This window comes from Danio rerio, chromosome 25 (assembly GCF_049306965.1).
Source record: "Danio rerio strain Tuebingen ecotype United States chromosome 25, GRCz12tu, whole genome shotgun sequence".
In the NCBI taxonomy this organism is placed as follows: domain Eukaryota; kingdom Metazoa; phylum Chordata; class Actinopteri; order Cypriniformes; family Danionidae; genus Danio; species Danio rerio.
In genome coordinates, this window is record NC_133200.1 from 5,662,394 (window position 1) to 5,678,708 (window position 16,315).

The window sequence follows — 16,315 nt, forward strand, 5'->3', positions numbered from 1 at the left end:
GACCAGCCAAATCCAGCTAAAACCAGCTTGACCAGCCTGGTTTAAGCTGGATATAGCTGGTTTTGGCTGGACTCCCACTTGGCTAGGCTGGTCAAGCTGGTTGTAGCTGGTCATCTTCCAGCCTAACCAGCTAAAACCAGGCTGGAAATGGCTGGAAACCAGCCTGGAAGTGGCCAAAACCCCTCTAAAACCAGTCTGGTCGACCAGCTAAAACCAGCCAACCAGCCAACCAGCCTAGGCTGGTTTAAGCTGGATTTTTCAGCAGGGAAGGACTGCAGTATGAATTACAGGGGTATATTCACGACATAATATGCAACCGATTAGAGAATAATTCAATCAAGATTGAAGCTAGCTTAGCCTAGCCGCTAACCATACAACAGCTTAGCTCATGCTCAGCAGGAGAGGTGAAATATAAAAATAATCTAATAATAACAAAATAAACCATTATTTCTCTATTTTTAGCCAAAAAGCCTGATAGATTAAATGTTGTGCAATGACATATAGCGTTACCAACCGACAAGGAAACACGCATGGACAGGGCTTTTACATTCATTCATAGAAAGAACAGCCAAAAAGGGGAAACTAATGGATTTGTGCTAAATATTAGCATCATTGACCCATAACAATGTACAGTAAGTTACCTATAACTGTCAGTATGTTTGTATCCTCTTTATAATGAATAAAAAACAGCTGCTGGTAAAGTATATTGATCCCAAGTGCTCGGTGTGTGATTATATCTGTGTTTTGTTCTGTTGATTTGTAATTTCAAATCTTCATAGCTTGAAATAGATGGAAATATGAAGTTCAGTAAGCAACAGATTAGCAGATTTGTATTTTCCGGGGTCACTAACTCATGTCATTATGACCTATTCGCTATTAGTATGACTAAGTTACTATGGCAGAAGCTTAAACAGAGCATTGCTCATAATATCAAGTGAAAAAAAAAGAAAAAGACAGCTGGTAAACAGACATAACCTGCTTTGTATTTTTGTAGGAAACACAGTTTAGATCTGTTCAGGGTAAGAGGTGTGTGAGTGATTGCTGTCGTCTATCACTGAATGTGTCAGGAATATCAAAACAAAACCAACTTAACTCCGCTCCCTTAGCGCCTCTCACAGAGCTTGCATTTCTCCTCTTGGGTTTTTGGTTTTGAAAAGGGAAAAAATTCCACCACCCTGTCCAAACTTTTAGGATAGCGGGTGTCAGATTTGCACAGTCCATATGCACAACGCTTTGGCCTGTTTCCCTCGCTCGAAAGCGAAACAGAGCTCCTGCGCGTAGCTACGGTTGCTAAGCCACGATTGGTGGGTGGCGGTTTTTGGGTGTGGCTTAGCGAAGAGTCAATTGTGGTGAATTACCAGAGATAAACTGATAGAACAAGTCATAATTTAGACTTTATAAACAAATAATATTAGAAAATACAATATAATTTTGTGTGTAATATTTTTTTCTGCTTTTGTTTTGGAAGTACAAGAAATGTCATATCACCTCGCTCCCAGATCTCAGAACTGGTTTGAACGTCTGATTTTCAGACACCATAAACGTGAGTCAGCTAGATGGAGAATTCATTACATTTAACACTGAATGCCTAAAAATTATTTTAAAACACATTTTAGAGATCGTGAAGGAAAAGCAAGCCTAGAAGCCATATAAATGAGCTGCCTGTTGCTGTAGTAATCTTTGTTTTATAAAGAGTATTTCTCTTTTTTTTTCAGCTACTGCACCTGAGCAGAAGATTGGATTTATGACAAGTAACACAATGAATACACAGCGTCACTTAATGTGGAGCACAAATACAGTGTTGCCTCTCGAGTAATGATTATAATTGTTCTTTGCAGAAGTTCAGAATTTCTTCAGTCGTGATGTTAAGACTGCAACTGTCCAATGTGGAGAGACAAACTCTCAAAGCCAGAATTACGGTACACGCACACATACACCTACATAAACTGTACACCAGGGGTGCTCAGTCCTGTTCCTGGAGATCTACCTTCCTGTAGATTTCAGTTGCTGCCCATATCAAACACACCTGCCTGTAATTATCATGTGGTGTCAGGTCCTAATTAATTGGTTCAGGTGAGTTTGATATGGGTAGCAACTGAAATCTGCAGAAAGGTGGCTCTCCAGGAACAGGATTGAGCACCCCTACTGTACACAAATACATCTGTTTGGTTATCATGTTTTATGGGCTCTTCCCATTTTTATACTGTACAGACTTTTTTGTGACCGTTTCACCCAACTCTACCCCTAAACTCAACCCTTACAGGAAACATTCTGAAGTTTAGGCACCGGTGTCCTCCTTGGTGACGAGTGTTATTGTAGAATGCTTTCTGTTTAAGTGCTTGAACAACTAGCTTGTCGAGTTAAAAGCAGTCAAAAGTACTTTAGAGACTGCACTTAGACTTAATTTCACAGCAAAGTAAAGCGATGTCTGTATTTCCACTTGAAGAAGCAAGCACTCTCGTCACCAACCATTGTTAATTTGCTGGCGTTCTCCAGCAATTTAAAGGGCCATGAAACCCCCTCGTTTCAGCAGGGTGTTTTCACACCTCTACTTTGGAAAAAGTCAGAAAAGTGGGCGTGTCCAGCTCTGTTTAGGGGGGAGTGTCGGAGGAACTAAAGTGGGAGGGTGTGGGAGTGTCTATTTGGGCACGCGCGAGTTTCAGAGTCAAAATACACACCCACAGGAGAAAGTGATGGTGTTTAACCTACATGGACATCTGTAGTCGAATTATTTGCCAAATTATTAAATGTTGGACTTTAACTGCAGTTTGGCTCTTTCATTCAGGAATTCATTCATGCCCCTCACAACAAACAAGATTTTTGATTCGAGGAGCTGCTCTAAGCGTGTATTTTTCATGCAATGTTTGATACCGCACGGCGAATGAGAGAAAAAAAACCTCTGCATTTCCCGGAAACTTAGATGCACACGGCAGGTAGCGTCAGGAAGCCGCGTGTGTTATTCCGGTCACTAAATGCGGTAAAAACCCTACACGAGGTTAAAGTTTGGTTGTGATGCTAACGTGTTTACACTCGGTGACTCGGTGCAATAGTTAACTTAGTTTGATACGAGCAAACTGAATAAACAAAGAGCAGTGGTCGCTCACTTACCAAATCTGTAGAGACAGGACAATCACCAGTAACTAGAGCCGCGTCATTATGAAGAGGAGACTACAAGCGAATCCAGATCTCAGCGTTTGGAGATGAGAACAGCTCTCAGGTAAACAATAAACCTCCTTAGACACGTAAGTTATTGTTGTCGAGCGTTGCATACACTGTTAATCCACACGTGATGCTAGCTGCGCTCTCACAGAGAGAAAATGAAAACAAAACTTAACTGCAGCAAACTATAAAAGCAACACTTCACGCTTGTTTTGCCAACACAACGTGGCGTCTCTGTCATGAAAACACTGTGACACTAATGAATATTAATGAAGTTGCACAATAGAGCGCGCTGATTGGTTTGAACTAAGCCTTACTCACGCATTAATGCATCACACTGTAAGACGTAATAAGACACACTCTGGCACAGACGTCCAGTCTGCACGCTGGAATACTCGCTATTATGTCATGACCGTGACGCAGCTTCAAAAATTCGTTTCAAACCGGAAGTACGAATTTGCTTGAAATAACGCAAAAACAACCAATTTACACTTTTTAATGAAATATAGGTGTCCTAATAGTGTTTTTAGCAGTGTGGGACACATATATGACTGTCAACAGCTCAAATAATGTGTTTTGGTGTTTCGTGACCCTTTAAAGGCGCGTGCTTATTAACGGTCTTTGCAGCAGAAAACGTGTTTTAAAAAAACTCTTTTTCTTCTAAAAACTATACTTGTAATGCAAGTAAGGCACTCAGATTGACTTTAGTAACTGTGATCAAATGCCACAAATTTAAAATGTAATTCGAAGTTTTGTTACAACCCAGATAGCATACGAATGTGGGCCACTTCAGGCAGTTATGCGGCACTGTGGTATTCCTCTGACCCAGACAAAATGAATTCATTGAAATGAATACTACAGTGCCGCATAACTGCCTAAAGTGGCCCACATGCTATCTGGGTTGTAACAACACTTGTTCTCACTTCGGTTGCACCACTTGTTTTTGGGCAAACCGAAGTAAGTAGCTCATAAGCTCTCCGTAAAGTCACAAATAGTCGCATTGAATGACGTAATATCCAATAAAAAGCATTTAAATAGTTAAACTGCTTTAAAATCCCGCAACTAATGCATCTACATAAAACTGTTCTATGATAATGAAATGGCAAATGATAGTTTTATAGTACATTACATTACAGTCAGTCAGTAGGCTTTAATAGATGACGCATATACCTATACACATGAAATTATCAAAACATTAAACTTGATTTTGATCTTGATATAGACCTTTTTCATGGCTGCTGCATGGAGGGCGCCATAGCGACCAGCGTCTTCCGGTAGAATGCTAAAAACTTCCGTTTACAGCGTTTACAACTGGTAATTTGCGCCAAGGAGCTTAGAATGACCAAGAGGCGACACTCTGGTGTAATTTGGAAAACAGCCACTAGAGGGCGCGGCGGCCATTTTGGAATGAAAACTCCAATAGAACAACAGCATATTATAAGTCTGTAAAATAAACTATTAAAAGTGCTGATGTTCGTGATAATAAGTGTTGTATTGGCGTCTTTCAGGTTGTATCTCAACTTTAATGCGCTTTTTGAATAAATAAATAAAAAACAAAGCAGCTGCTTGCCATCGCGTAAGTAATGAGATCCAATGGACGGCCGATCACTTTCACTTCAAAATGGCGGAATCTGGGGCTGTTGCTGGGCGCTGCTGTTGCAACGGAACGTTCTATTGAGTGTCGCCTCTTGGTCATTCTAAGCTCTTTGTTTGCACTCCGAAAATGGGTTTCAATAGCGTTTTTAATATATTACAGAGTGTTTTTGTGACACACAACTTAGAAATGTGTCTGTTAAAGCCGTTTTAATCTGTCAGATGTGGTTCAAGCCTGTTAGTAATACGAGAAAAACGTTCTCCTAGTTCACGTGTCTGCCGTCAGAAATACAGTGTGTGTGTGTGTTCCCGGCCTGTCAGCTGTTAGCTCAGCAGCTCTTCAATACACACACACACACACACACACACACACACACACACACACACATGCAATACTTTGCTGCATTATAGAGCAAACCGGATTATTAGCATGAAACTTAACAGATATGTAAGTCATGCAATTTACAAAAATGACCAATAAAAGTCTGTCTGGCTGATTTGCTGTTCATTCTAATCGCGAGCTGTTTATGTTTCATTTCATGTGTTGTTTTACCACGGTTTGTGTTTTTCTGTCATTTCGAAATGACACTAGCCTATATTTTCACGTTGTCACAGTTATTAAATCAGTGTGTCAGTGGCACAGTACAGGCTACGTGTGTGTGTCAAACATTTTGGTGAACTACATTTGTTTGGTCTGGTTATATATTTGAAATAAAGAGAAAATGTTGACTTTAGCGATGACGAGGCTTCATTTAAACTGCAGAAGATGCCGTCTGACAACGAGGGAAAAACGCCACACAGCAGCTGTTTTCCATCCTATTAGATCGCATTTTTAAATGATCAGTCCAGGAGATGGTGCTGATGGACAACAGTATTAGTTCAAAGAGGATAAAAGCTGGTAAAATAAATTAAAACTATCGTTTCAAAGCTGTCCAAATATGACTGTTTACATGCATCAGCTGCCGACCGGAAGTTCTTAGCATTCTCCTTGCGCATACACGCAAAGCATAATAGGTAATTTTGCGTTCCAAGAAAAAGGTCTATATTCTACACATAAAAGAAAAAAAAAACAGGGAAGAACTCAATCGTGAAAAAATTCTCCTTTTTAACTGGTGGATATGTAACCCCGCCGGTCCTACTGAGGTTTACCTGCACAGCACCTACTAGCTGGCCTCCGTTACACTCACCCCCCCTAAACTTCACTCACATCCGGGTCACGGCACCAATGTAACCCCACCGGTCCAACACCACCAAACCCGCTCCGAGCTGGTATCGAACCGGCGACCTTCCGTATAGGAGTCGTTTGCTCTAACAAGGAGGCTAAAGACCATAGCCTCAAGTGGCTGTCGCTAGAGCACGCTAGAGGTCAGAGGAGTGAGGTTTACCTGCACAGCACCTACTAGCTGGCCTCCGTTACAGATACAATAAATACAAAACGCTGAAGTAAAATTAAATTCACAATCCGAAAAATGTTAAGATTTGGGAGGAAAATAAGACTGTCAGTAGAAGGAGATCATTCTTCATTATTATCGTGAGCTCTTCAATATAAACGAATCTCGCCTTCATCTATTTTCTACCATTATACAAGAGGGGAGGCTGCCATAAATATTTAGTTGGAACGTGGCATTATGTTTAAATTCAGTGGTGCAACACAAAAATATTCAGTATTGTGTAAGTTGTAATGTAGTGTCCCTTTAAGTCACAACTAGGCTACATTTTAACTTACACACATTTGGTCCCCACAATGTTACAAATACAAGGCACATCCACTCACACACACAGCATGAGATGGCCACAATGGTAATATGTCAAAACTACTGGATAATTCAAGTGAGAAAAAGCTTGTAATAAAAAAAAGTACGCATCCAATGTGCACAGGGTTAGAAACTGCATCATTCTTGTGCATCATAAACACATTTTACACTCCGCATCTATCTATTTTAGTGGGTGAAATGCCTGTGCTATCAAGTCCTGATCCAGCTGCTCCTGAGCTTCAGCAGGACCTGTTACTCCCGCTGGTTTTCCTCCAGAAGGCCTCTGGCTGCTGGGAACTGGACGCTGCATTGGCTGCTGTCTTTGGGAAGACGAAGGATGAGTTGACCAATCAGAAACCAGCACAGGTGAGACATGTGACAAAACAACTGTAACGCAGTGCTGGTGGTGTCCAGCTTCAGATGATGGTTTGTGCACAGGTGGATGGGTCAGTGTGGGCCACTCTCCTGGCTCTGATCTGGTTGTACGGCTGGAGAAAAGGGCAGCAGGTGGAGTGGCAGTTTGTGGCCCAGAAGGCAGCGGCGTGGATCACCTCTCAGAAAGGTCAGATCTCCATTCTAGAGCACATTTATTCAGAGATGATGAAGAGAATCATGTTAAAATAACGTGTGTGTGTGTTTCAGTGGGCGATCTGTCTCAGTGTGTGTGTCTGGGTAATGTCCTTCTTGGATGTGAGGTCACCAAAGACACTCTGGGGATCTGAAGACATCACTGTTTCTGCATACGGTGCCATATGAATGCCAAATATACACATATTCTACTAATAAATATATATATATATATATATATATATATATATATATATATATATATATATATATATATATATATATATATATATACAGTTCTTAGCATAATTGAGTACACCCCATTTTAAAAAATGAATATTTCTATATATTCTCTTTGAATATAAGCTATGTATTTTAGTGCATTTGAATAAAATAGATTTATAAAAAAAAAAATATATATATATATATTAGAATATATATATATATATAATATATATTAGAAATTGAAAGATAACACAATTAAATTCAAGAAAAAATATTACAAAAAAAACCTATAAAATTAAATTTTTTGCTTCTCTTGATTTTTCCTCCTTTTTAAATTTGTATTTAATATTTTTCTATGACACATACATTTGGCTGTACTAGTTTTTGGACCATTATTTTAAGTTATTTTGTTAGATCCCTAATCAAATGTTTATGCTCAAATCTAATATTGTATAGCTTCCTAATAAAAATCTTAATTTAAAAGAGAGATTTGTGAGGGGTGTGCTTATAAATGCTGAGCGCTGTATATATAGTTTGTAAATGCTATTAACAAGCGTGCCCTACAGCTTTCCTTAATTTTTTCTAACCCCCAACTGTAAAACTAATATTTGGGTCAAAGCCAAAGAGTTTGCTAATGAAAATGTATATGAAGCAATTACATTAATTACTTTGTAAATCACCATATGTAAATCGGTATATGTGTAAATCCCATCTGTCTGTCTGTCTATCTATCTGTATTTGTCTGTCTATCTATATCTGTCTGTCTGTCTGTCTGTGTTTGTCTGTCTGTCTGTCTATCTATCTATCTATCTATCTATCTATCTATCTATCTATCTATCTATCTATCTATCTATCTATCTATCTATCTATCTATCTATCTATCTATCTATCTATCTATCTATCTAATCTATCTGTCTGTCTGTCTGTCTGTCTGTCTGTCTGTGTCTATATCTATCTGTCTGTCTGTCTGTCTGTCTATCAGAGATATGTCTTATGTTCAAAACATTTTAGGAAATAGGCAATTAATTAATAAATTGATAAATGTCTGTCTGTCTTTCTGTCTGTCTCTCTGTCTGTCTAACTTCATTAAAACTTTTGGCAAATTATTTCTAAGCTTGTCTTTATTATTTACTAGTCCAACCCTCTAAGAGTGTGTTTTTATTTTATTTTATTTTATATTATTTATATGGCAACAAAAGACTTATTGAAAATAATAATAATAATTCTTGCTATTAAACTTAATTTAGGTTATGTTAAAAAATATGTGATATACAAATTTTATTAACTTAATTTGTGCTTTAAAATAATAACAAATTTAAATTCTTAAGCTCTACCAAAAGGTATGTTGTGCAGAAACGTTTCGACTAACTTCAAGAAGAGTTTCTTTGTTTTTTGTGAGTATTTAATCACCATGTTTAACGGGATAGATAGTTCACCCCAAACTGAAAAATCTGTTATTATTCACTCATCATTTACTTGTTTTGGAAGTCAATGGTTACCAATATTTTTCAAAATGACATTTTCTGTATTTTGAAACTCATGAAGCTTTGGAACCACTTGAGTAAATAAATAATGAGTAAATGTTAATTTTGGGTAAACTCTCCTTTTAATTATAAAATTAGCCCGTCAGATTATTTTTAAGGGATGTAAACAATAATAACAATGGTCTCTAACGTATTTCCTGTTTTACATTTTTAATTTCCATAGCATCCCAAAATCAAAAAAGGTCCACGTATTGATAAATAAAGTTATGAGAGCTGTTTTAACGTTAAGGTTTGGTTGAGTTGGCTTGTAACAGTTATAAAGTAGTTCTACATCAAGCAGGAAATGTTCATAGGCCAGTGACATCGCCATTTTGAAACCATCGAATCCTCCGCTAGTGGGCAGTAATGCAGAAGCTTACCATGTTTGTTATCAAGCGAAGAAAAAGAACCAAAAAACACGACACTTTTGAACAAGCTTCTTTCGCTTCAGTGACTAAATATATTTTACAGGTATTGCTTTGTTGTTTATTTCATAGACGTCAAACAAAGAGTGTAAAAATGGCATCAGGAAGCGCGCTGATCTTTGACGAGGAGATGAGCCGTTATAAACTTCTCTGGACAGAGTAAGTCAATCATTTACAAAAGTCTCGTGATGAAATATGAATGATTTAGATATAATATTATGACGATATACTTCACAATGTGCAAAAATACATGGTAAATGAATAAGGTTAACTTTTTGTATGATTTTATGTGTATAAAAGTAAAATAAAAACAAACTTTTGATAACGTTATGAACTTTGATATGCGTGTTATGTATATTTCTTAACGTAGTTAAGTTAAATAGGATTATCTGTGAAAAGGTTAAGTTTTATAGTGTTTTAGTTTTGTATATTTCAATTAAATGTCATTATCAGATTTCATAAAATTTGTAATGAATGATTACTGATACTGTAGGTGTAATTCTGTCTTAGATAATAATTAAAATAGAAAGATAAAACATTAACGATACTAGATAAAATATAATTGTTGATGTCTGCAGTTTGTATATTCAATGATAAAATCAAAACTGGTTATTTTAAAAATATATATTGTTTTTATTGGTAACTAAAACAAGGACAATAATTTTAACCAGAACCTATTTAATTGTATTACTAAGTAATATTCATTTATAAATACATTTAATTGTGTTAGTTGTACTGTGTATTACCTACACACCATTTTGAGGGATGTAAACAATAACAATGGTCCTAATTTGTTTCCTGTATTACATTTTTAATTTCCATAGCTTCCAAGAATCCAAAAAGGTCCACATATTGATGAATAATGTTATGACTGCTGTTTTAACGTCAAGAGATGCTTAAATTGCCTCTTGTTACAGTTATGAAATAGTTTGACAGCAAGCAAGAAATGTTCATCGGCCAATAACATCACCACATTGAAATGGTCTATATCAGGGATGTCAAACTCAATTCCTGTGGGGCCGCAGCTCTGCACAGTTTACTTCCAACTCTATTAAACTCACCTGATCAAACTAATTGAGTTCTTCAGGCTTGTTTGAAACCTACAGGTAAGTGTGTTGGAGCAGGGTTGGAACTAAACTGTGCAAGGCTGCGGCCCTCCAGGAATTGAGTTTGACATCCCTGGTCTATATGTATTATCGTATATATTAACTTATAAATGTTCTTAATTGAATAATACATTCAATTATTATTAGTTTATTTTCACTATTTCTTATGTAATGCCATTTGAGGTTAATACTTTTAAATTAATTATAATTTATAATAATACACATTAGTAATATTTAATAAAATAAACAATTAACACTAATAGTTCTGAATTTTTGATGTTCTTAACAATTATGTTTGATTAAAAGGAAAAATATTACATTTTCAACCTCTTTCATGCATTATTAATACGGTAAATAGTACTAATAATATGAATAATTTACAATGAATAGTATTAAACTATAATATTCAGTTTTAATAATGTATTAAATGTTGTATAAAAATTTTATATTTTGTATTTAATCAAACATATTACTGTTATTAGTGTTGTTGTTGCTATTCGGTGCTTCAGTGTTAATAATTGCCCTTTCAAGTCAATGATAAAACTGTAAATATTTGACTATATTTGCATAATTTAGTTGCTTTATTGATTTATAGACAGTCAGCAGATATACTTTTGGAATGCCCTGTTATTAATGTTATCAGACATTACGTTATGGCATTGTTTTGTTTTTTTTATCAGGGGATACTTCAGAGGAAATATTTTTAAATGTGAATCCTTCAAAAAAATGCCTAAAAAATAAACCTTAATAAACTGTTTTAGATTTTTTTATCTTGTATATTATTATTTATTGCTTATGATGTCTTTTTATTGTCATATTTATTGTCGTTTTATTGTTTTATATTATATAAAAAAAGCTATTGCCATAAATCAGCCTGAGACGCTGATATGGCAATAATTTAAAAACTCTCTCTTTCTCTTAGTAAGCAGATATTTGACTATAAATAACATATCAAGTGCTTTGCATATTTTTATTCTGTCAAAATCGTTTTTAATGCATAAAAATAAACACTATGAGCCCTATCATACACCCGGCGCAATGCTGCGCAAGGCGCAACGCAATAGTTGTTTGCTAGTTTCAGCTTTGCGCAAGAGTCGTTTTGACGTTTTGTGCCACGCTGTTTAAATAGCAAATGCATTTGCGTTCAAATGTGCGCGTTCTGATCTAAAAAGGGAGGCGTGTTGAGGCGCATTACTGGCGCATTGCTATTTTGAGAAACTATAATGAATTTTTCAATGGACCAAAACAAAGCCAGCCAGTCTAATGTCCAGCGCAGAGCGCGTTAGTTATAGCTTACACACTGCTTAATACACACAAGATGTAGAGCAATACGCAAATATCTTTAGAGATGAAAAAGAATTAAAATATTAAGGATATAAATAGGATATAATAGGGATATAAATATAAAGGATTAAAATATTACAAACATATTTTCTGGCCTACATAAATATAAAAACCATACTTTCATGCCTTTTCATCTCGGGGGGCTTTTTAGTTTGTCCGTGACAATTTGCTTTGTATAATGCTATTATTATTAGCAGTATTATTTATTATATGCATATTTATATTTGTTTTATTAAAACAAGCTTAGATTTGTATCAGGATATAACTCAGTTTTTTGAGCACACTTCGTTATTATTGTTCATTTATTCGTTTGCTGGAAATTAGAACTGAATTTAGAAATAGTTTTGAAGCAAATCTTTGAGCTTAACAAGCAAAAATTAATTATTTATTGGCTAATTGATGTCTGAGCGTACAAGATTTCCCTATCCGCGAGAGCGAAAGTGAAATCTCTCGATCATTTATCTCTCATTTTCGCGCTGTAGATGCTGTTTAACTGTTTACTCGCTAGTGAAACGCTCAGTTTTTCCACTTACAAAGTGTGCCATGTAAATAGCGAATGCGCTTATAGCGCGACGCAACTGACTCTTAAAGGAAATGGGAGATGAGACTCTTATTGGTTTATTCTCAAAACACTCATAACTCATGAAGAAAATAGGCTCAGCTCTTTTAGACCATGAGCCACAGCGCAAAGCGGATTTTCCCGTCCTTAAATTAGCAAAAGTGGATTCCAACACGCCCCAATTACATTTGCGCCCTGCGCTTTGCACTTTGCGTATGGATCGTCAACATAGAGCCCTATATTTATGTCCTGTTGCTCTGTTAGTCCAGCATGTGAGATTGAGGTGCCTGAGCGGTTGACCGTGTCCTATGAAGCGCTCAGGACACATGGTTTGGCTCAGAGGTGTAAAGCGGTGCCCGTCCGCCAGGCCACAGAGCAGGAGATTTTACTCGCACACAGGTTAGTGACCCAGAATCCCACCACATTTCCATTCCTGTACAAAGAATCTTTGGTTCAGAATTTTTCATGTTGAATGCAGTGAGGAGTACCTGGAGGCGGTCAAACAGACGCCAGGCATGAACGTAGAGGAGCTGATGGCGTTTTCCAAGAAATACAATGATGTCTATTTTCACCAGGTACTGTAGAAATCCAGATTATGTTCATGTACGGAGCCACTTAAGCTTTTATAACCGAAGGCCTTTAACCTCGGCCTTGCTGAAAGGCAAGATCTACCCATCAAAAAAACTTCACCGACAAATAAAGCTTCATTTGCATTTCCTGCTTATGACCTTTAACTTTTTTGATCCATGTAAAAAGCACTCGTTTAACCTAAAATCTGTCGCCTTTTTACTGTGGCAGTAGCAGTAATCAGATCAAATGAAACACATGTGAACTATTTCAGTATGTGTATTGAAATACTCCTGCAGAACATTTATCACTGTGCGAAGCTGGCGGCGGGAGCAACTCTGCAGCTGGTGGACAGTGTCATGAAGAGAGAGGTCAGAAACGGCATGGCGCTGGTCAGGTGAGCACAAGCAAAAGAGCAATATTTATATATTAAATAAATGCCCTGCAAGTTGCCTCGTTCATGGGTAACCAGAAGTGAAAGTGTGATTATTTCATCACCAGACTCTAACAAAAGAGCAGTCACTTCTCTAAATGTAAATGTTGAATATTTGTAGATTTAAATGTTGAATATTGATTTAGTAATGTAAATGCTAGAATTGTGGGTGTTTGAGACAGGGCTACCGCTTTGTCTTAAACTAAAATAAAATAACATTTGTCATAACTGATCAATATTTTCTGAATATTTAATAGTATTTAAGTTGAATGTTTTGTTTATTTAATTTATTTATGTAATTTATTTTATTTTTTATATTTAACTAAATAACCTATATTTAATGCTTAAATGGATACATTGCATTTTATTTATAATAATTTAAATTTAGTACATTATTTATATATATATATATATATATATATATATATATATATATATATATATATATATATATATATATAATTGTTGATATTAAATATTAATCATATTTAATTAAATGTAACATTATATTTTAATGATATTTTTTACTTATTGTTTTAGCTGTTGTTTTTAATATTGGTCACACTTTACAATAAGGTTCATTAGTTATTGTTAATTAATGCATTTACCAACATGAACAAACAATGAACAATGCATTTACTACTGTATTTGTTCATGTTAGTTAACGTTAGTTAATGAAAATACAGTTGTTCATTGTTAGTTCATGTTAACTCACGGTGCATTAACTAATGTTAACAAGCATGGACTTGGATGTTAATAATGCATTAGTAAATGTTCAGTTATTATTAATAAATGCTGTACATGTGTTGTTCCTGATTAGTTCATGTTAGTAAATGCATTAACTAATGAACCTTATTGTAAAGTGTTACCTTAATGTTATTAGTAATTAAAAATGAATAATTTGTACATTTGAAATAATATTTGTACAATAAATTAGCATTTTCTTGAAAAAGATATTCAACAACATCATTAAAAAAAATCGATGGTAATAAATAATCATCACATCTTCTTATATGCTAATCGACTCTTCAGATCAAATCTGCATTGTGATTGGTCACAATAATAATCAAAAACAAAATAAAAGATAATCTGTAGTTTTCACTTATTCATTCTAGTTCTTTCCACCCTCAGGCCTCCAGGACACCACAGCCAGCGCTCTGCTGCCAACGGTTTCTGTGTGTTCAATAACGTGGCCATCGCTGCTCTTTATGCCAAGAAAAACTACAACCTGAACAGGTGAACAAGTGTGAATTCCTGCACTGCTGTAAAACAAACGCTCATTTACACTTAAAATACTCAATTAATAATGATGCTACTCATTATTCACCATCTGTCGTTATAATATGCTTAAGCTTGTGATTTTTCTTCCAGGATTTTGATTGTGGACTGGGACGTCCATCATGGACAGGGGATCCAGTACTGCTTCGAGGAGGATCCAAGGTGAGAGATATGTTTAATATATTTTTAATATTGTTTATTATTCAAAATAATCAGCATACATGGTAATGAGTAAATACAGCATTGTTTATATGTTATTATAATACATATTAGTACTGTTTGATAAAATGAAATGCACGGTTATAATGAACATTATGCAGTCTGAATTGTAAATGTAATGTTTATAATTAAATCATACATTATTTCTTCTAATTGTCTTTTTTAAACGTTTACTGTACATGTTTTTTTTAATGTTCAATAGTTATATGTTAATAATTTAAAACAAAACTGCAAAAATAACTTCTAAAGAATACTTTATTTTATTTCTTATTTATTTTATTTAATTTTTTTTCCAGAAATATAACTCACATTTTATTATAATCTGAAATGTGGCTCGATTTTATATATTTAAATTTCAAAGGCATTCACAGTTTGATGTTCATATTTTGAATTGATATATATATATCCTTGGCGTTTCTGTGTGGAGTTTGCATGTTCTCACTGCGTTCGCGTGGGTTTCCTCCGGGTGCTCCGGTTTCCCCCACAGACCAAAGACATGCGGTACAGGTGAATTGGGTTGGCTAAATTGTTTGTAATGTATGAGTGTGAATGAGTGTGTGTGGATGTTTCCCAGAGATGGGTTTCGGCTGGAAGGGCATCTGCTGCGTAAAAACGTGCTGGATAAGTTAGTGGTTAATTCCGCTGTGGCGACCCCAGATTAATAAAGGGACTAAGTCGAAAAGTAAATGAATGAATATCCATGGGCGTCCCGGTGGTGCAGTGGGTTGCATGATCGCCTTACAGCAAGAAGGTCGCTGGTTCGAGCCTTGGCTGGGTGAGTTGGCATTTCTGTGTGGAGTTTGCTTGTTCTCCCCATGTTCGCGTGGGTTTCCACCGGGTGCTCCCCCAGTCCAAAGGTGTGGTACAGGCGAATTGGTAATCTATATTGTCCATAGTGTATGAGTGTGAAGGGTTGCAGCTGGAAGGGCTGGATATGTTGGCGGTTCATTCCACTGTGGCGACCCCTGATTAATAAAGGGACTAAGCCTTTATGAAAATTAATGAATGAATATATATCCATGTCTTTCCCTGCACTTGTAGTAATGATGCATTCTCTAATTATGTATTGGTTTTTAATTGAATTCTCTTTTATTTTTATTTCTTGTTTTATTAATTTTTTTTAACAGTTTAGAGCATTCCAATCTTTAATAAATAGTAATAGAACTTACTTAAATAAATATATAGTTTAATAAATAATAATAGAAATAGAATAAATTAATAATAAAAGGATTCAAAATAATTAAAAGAATCAAGTAACTGTATAATAATAAATAATAAAAAATATTAAGGGTCTGAGTATTTCCAGTTATTTTACTTTTTATATAACATCTAAAGAAAAGAAAAAGATTTTGTTTGTCATTGTAATTTATCTTATTTTCTCATTCCCATAGGATTACGTATCCCCTAACTGGTTTCTCTTTTCTCACAGTGTGCTTTATTTCTCCTGGCATCGCTATGAACACCAGAGCTTTTGGCCCAATCTCCCAGAGTCAGACTACAGCAGCGTAGGGAAAGGAAAAGGATCCGGATTTAACATTAACCTCCCCTGGAACAAGGCAAATA

At 35.7% G+C, this 16,315-nt stretch overlaps 1 protein-coding gene across 10 annotated transcripts in view; it reads left to right on the forward strand.

Annotated features, from left to right (window-relative positions):
- Positions 1–16,315, forward strand: part of hdac10 (histone deacetylase 10) — a 37,184-nt gene that overhangs the window by 10,235 nt on the left and 10,634 nt on the right. For 3 of the 10 annotated variants that reach the window (XR_012399775.1, XR_012399776.1, XR_012399774.1), the window contains 13 exons: positions 1,469–1,543; positions 1,716–1,751; positions 1,839–1,919; positions 6,697–6,872; positions 6,945–7,068; positions 7,149–7,251; positions 9,319–9,405; positions 12,520–12,654; positions 12,734–12,830; positions 13,122–13,219; positions 14,387–14,491; positions 14,627–14,695; positions 16,182–16,308. Coding sequence is in view for 5 of the 10 variants with exons in the window: in XM_073941812.1 (XP_073797913.1) it covers positions 9,188–9,204; positions 9,319–9,405; positions 12,520–12,654; positions 12,734–12,830; positions 13,122–13,219; positions 14,387–14,491; positions 14,627–14,695; positions 16,182–16,308 (735 nt within the window). In the remaining 5 variants the exon portion in view is untranslated. 10 annotated transcript variants of the gene reach the window in all.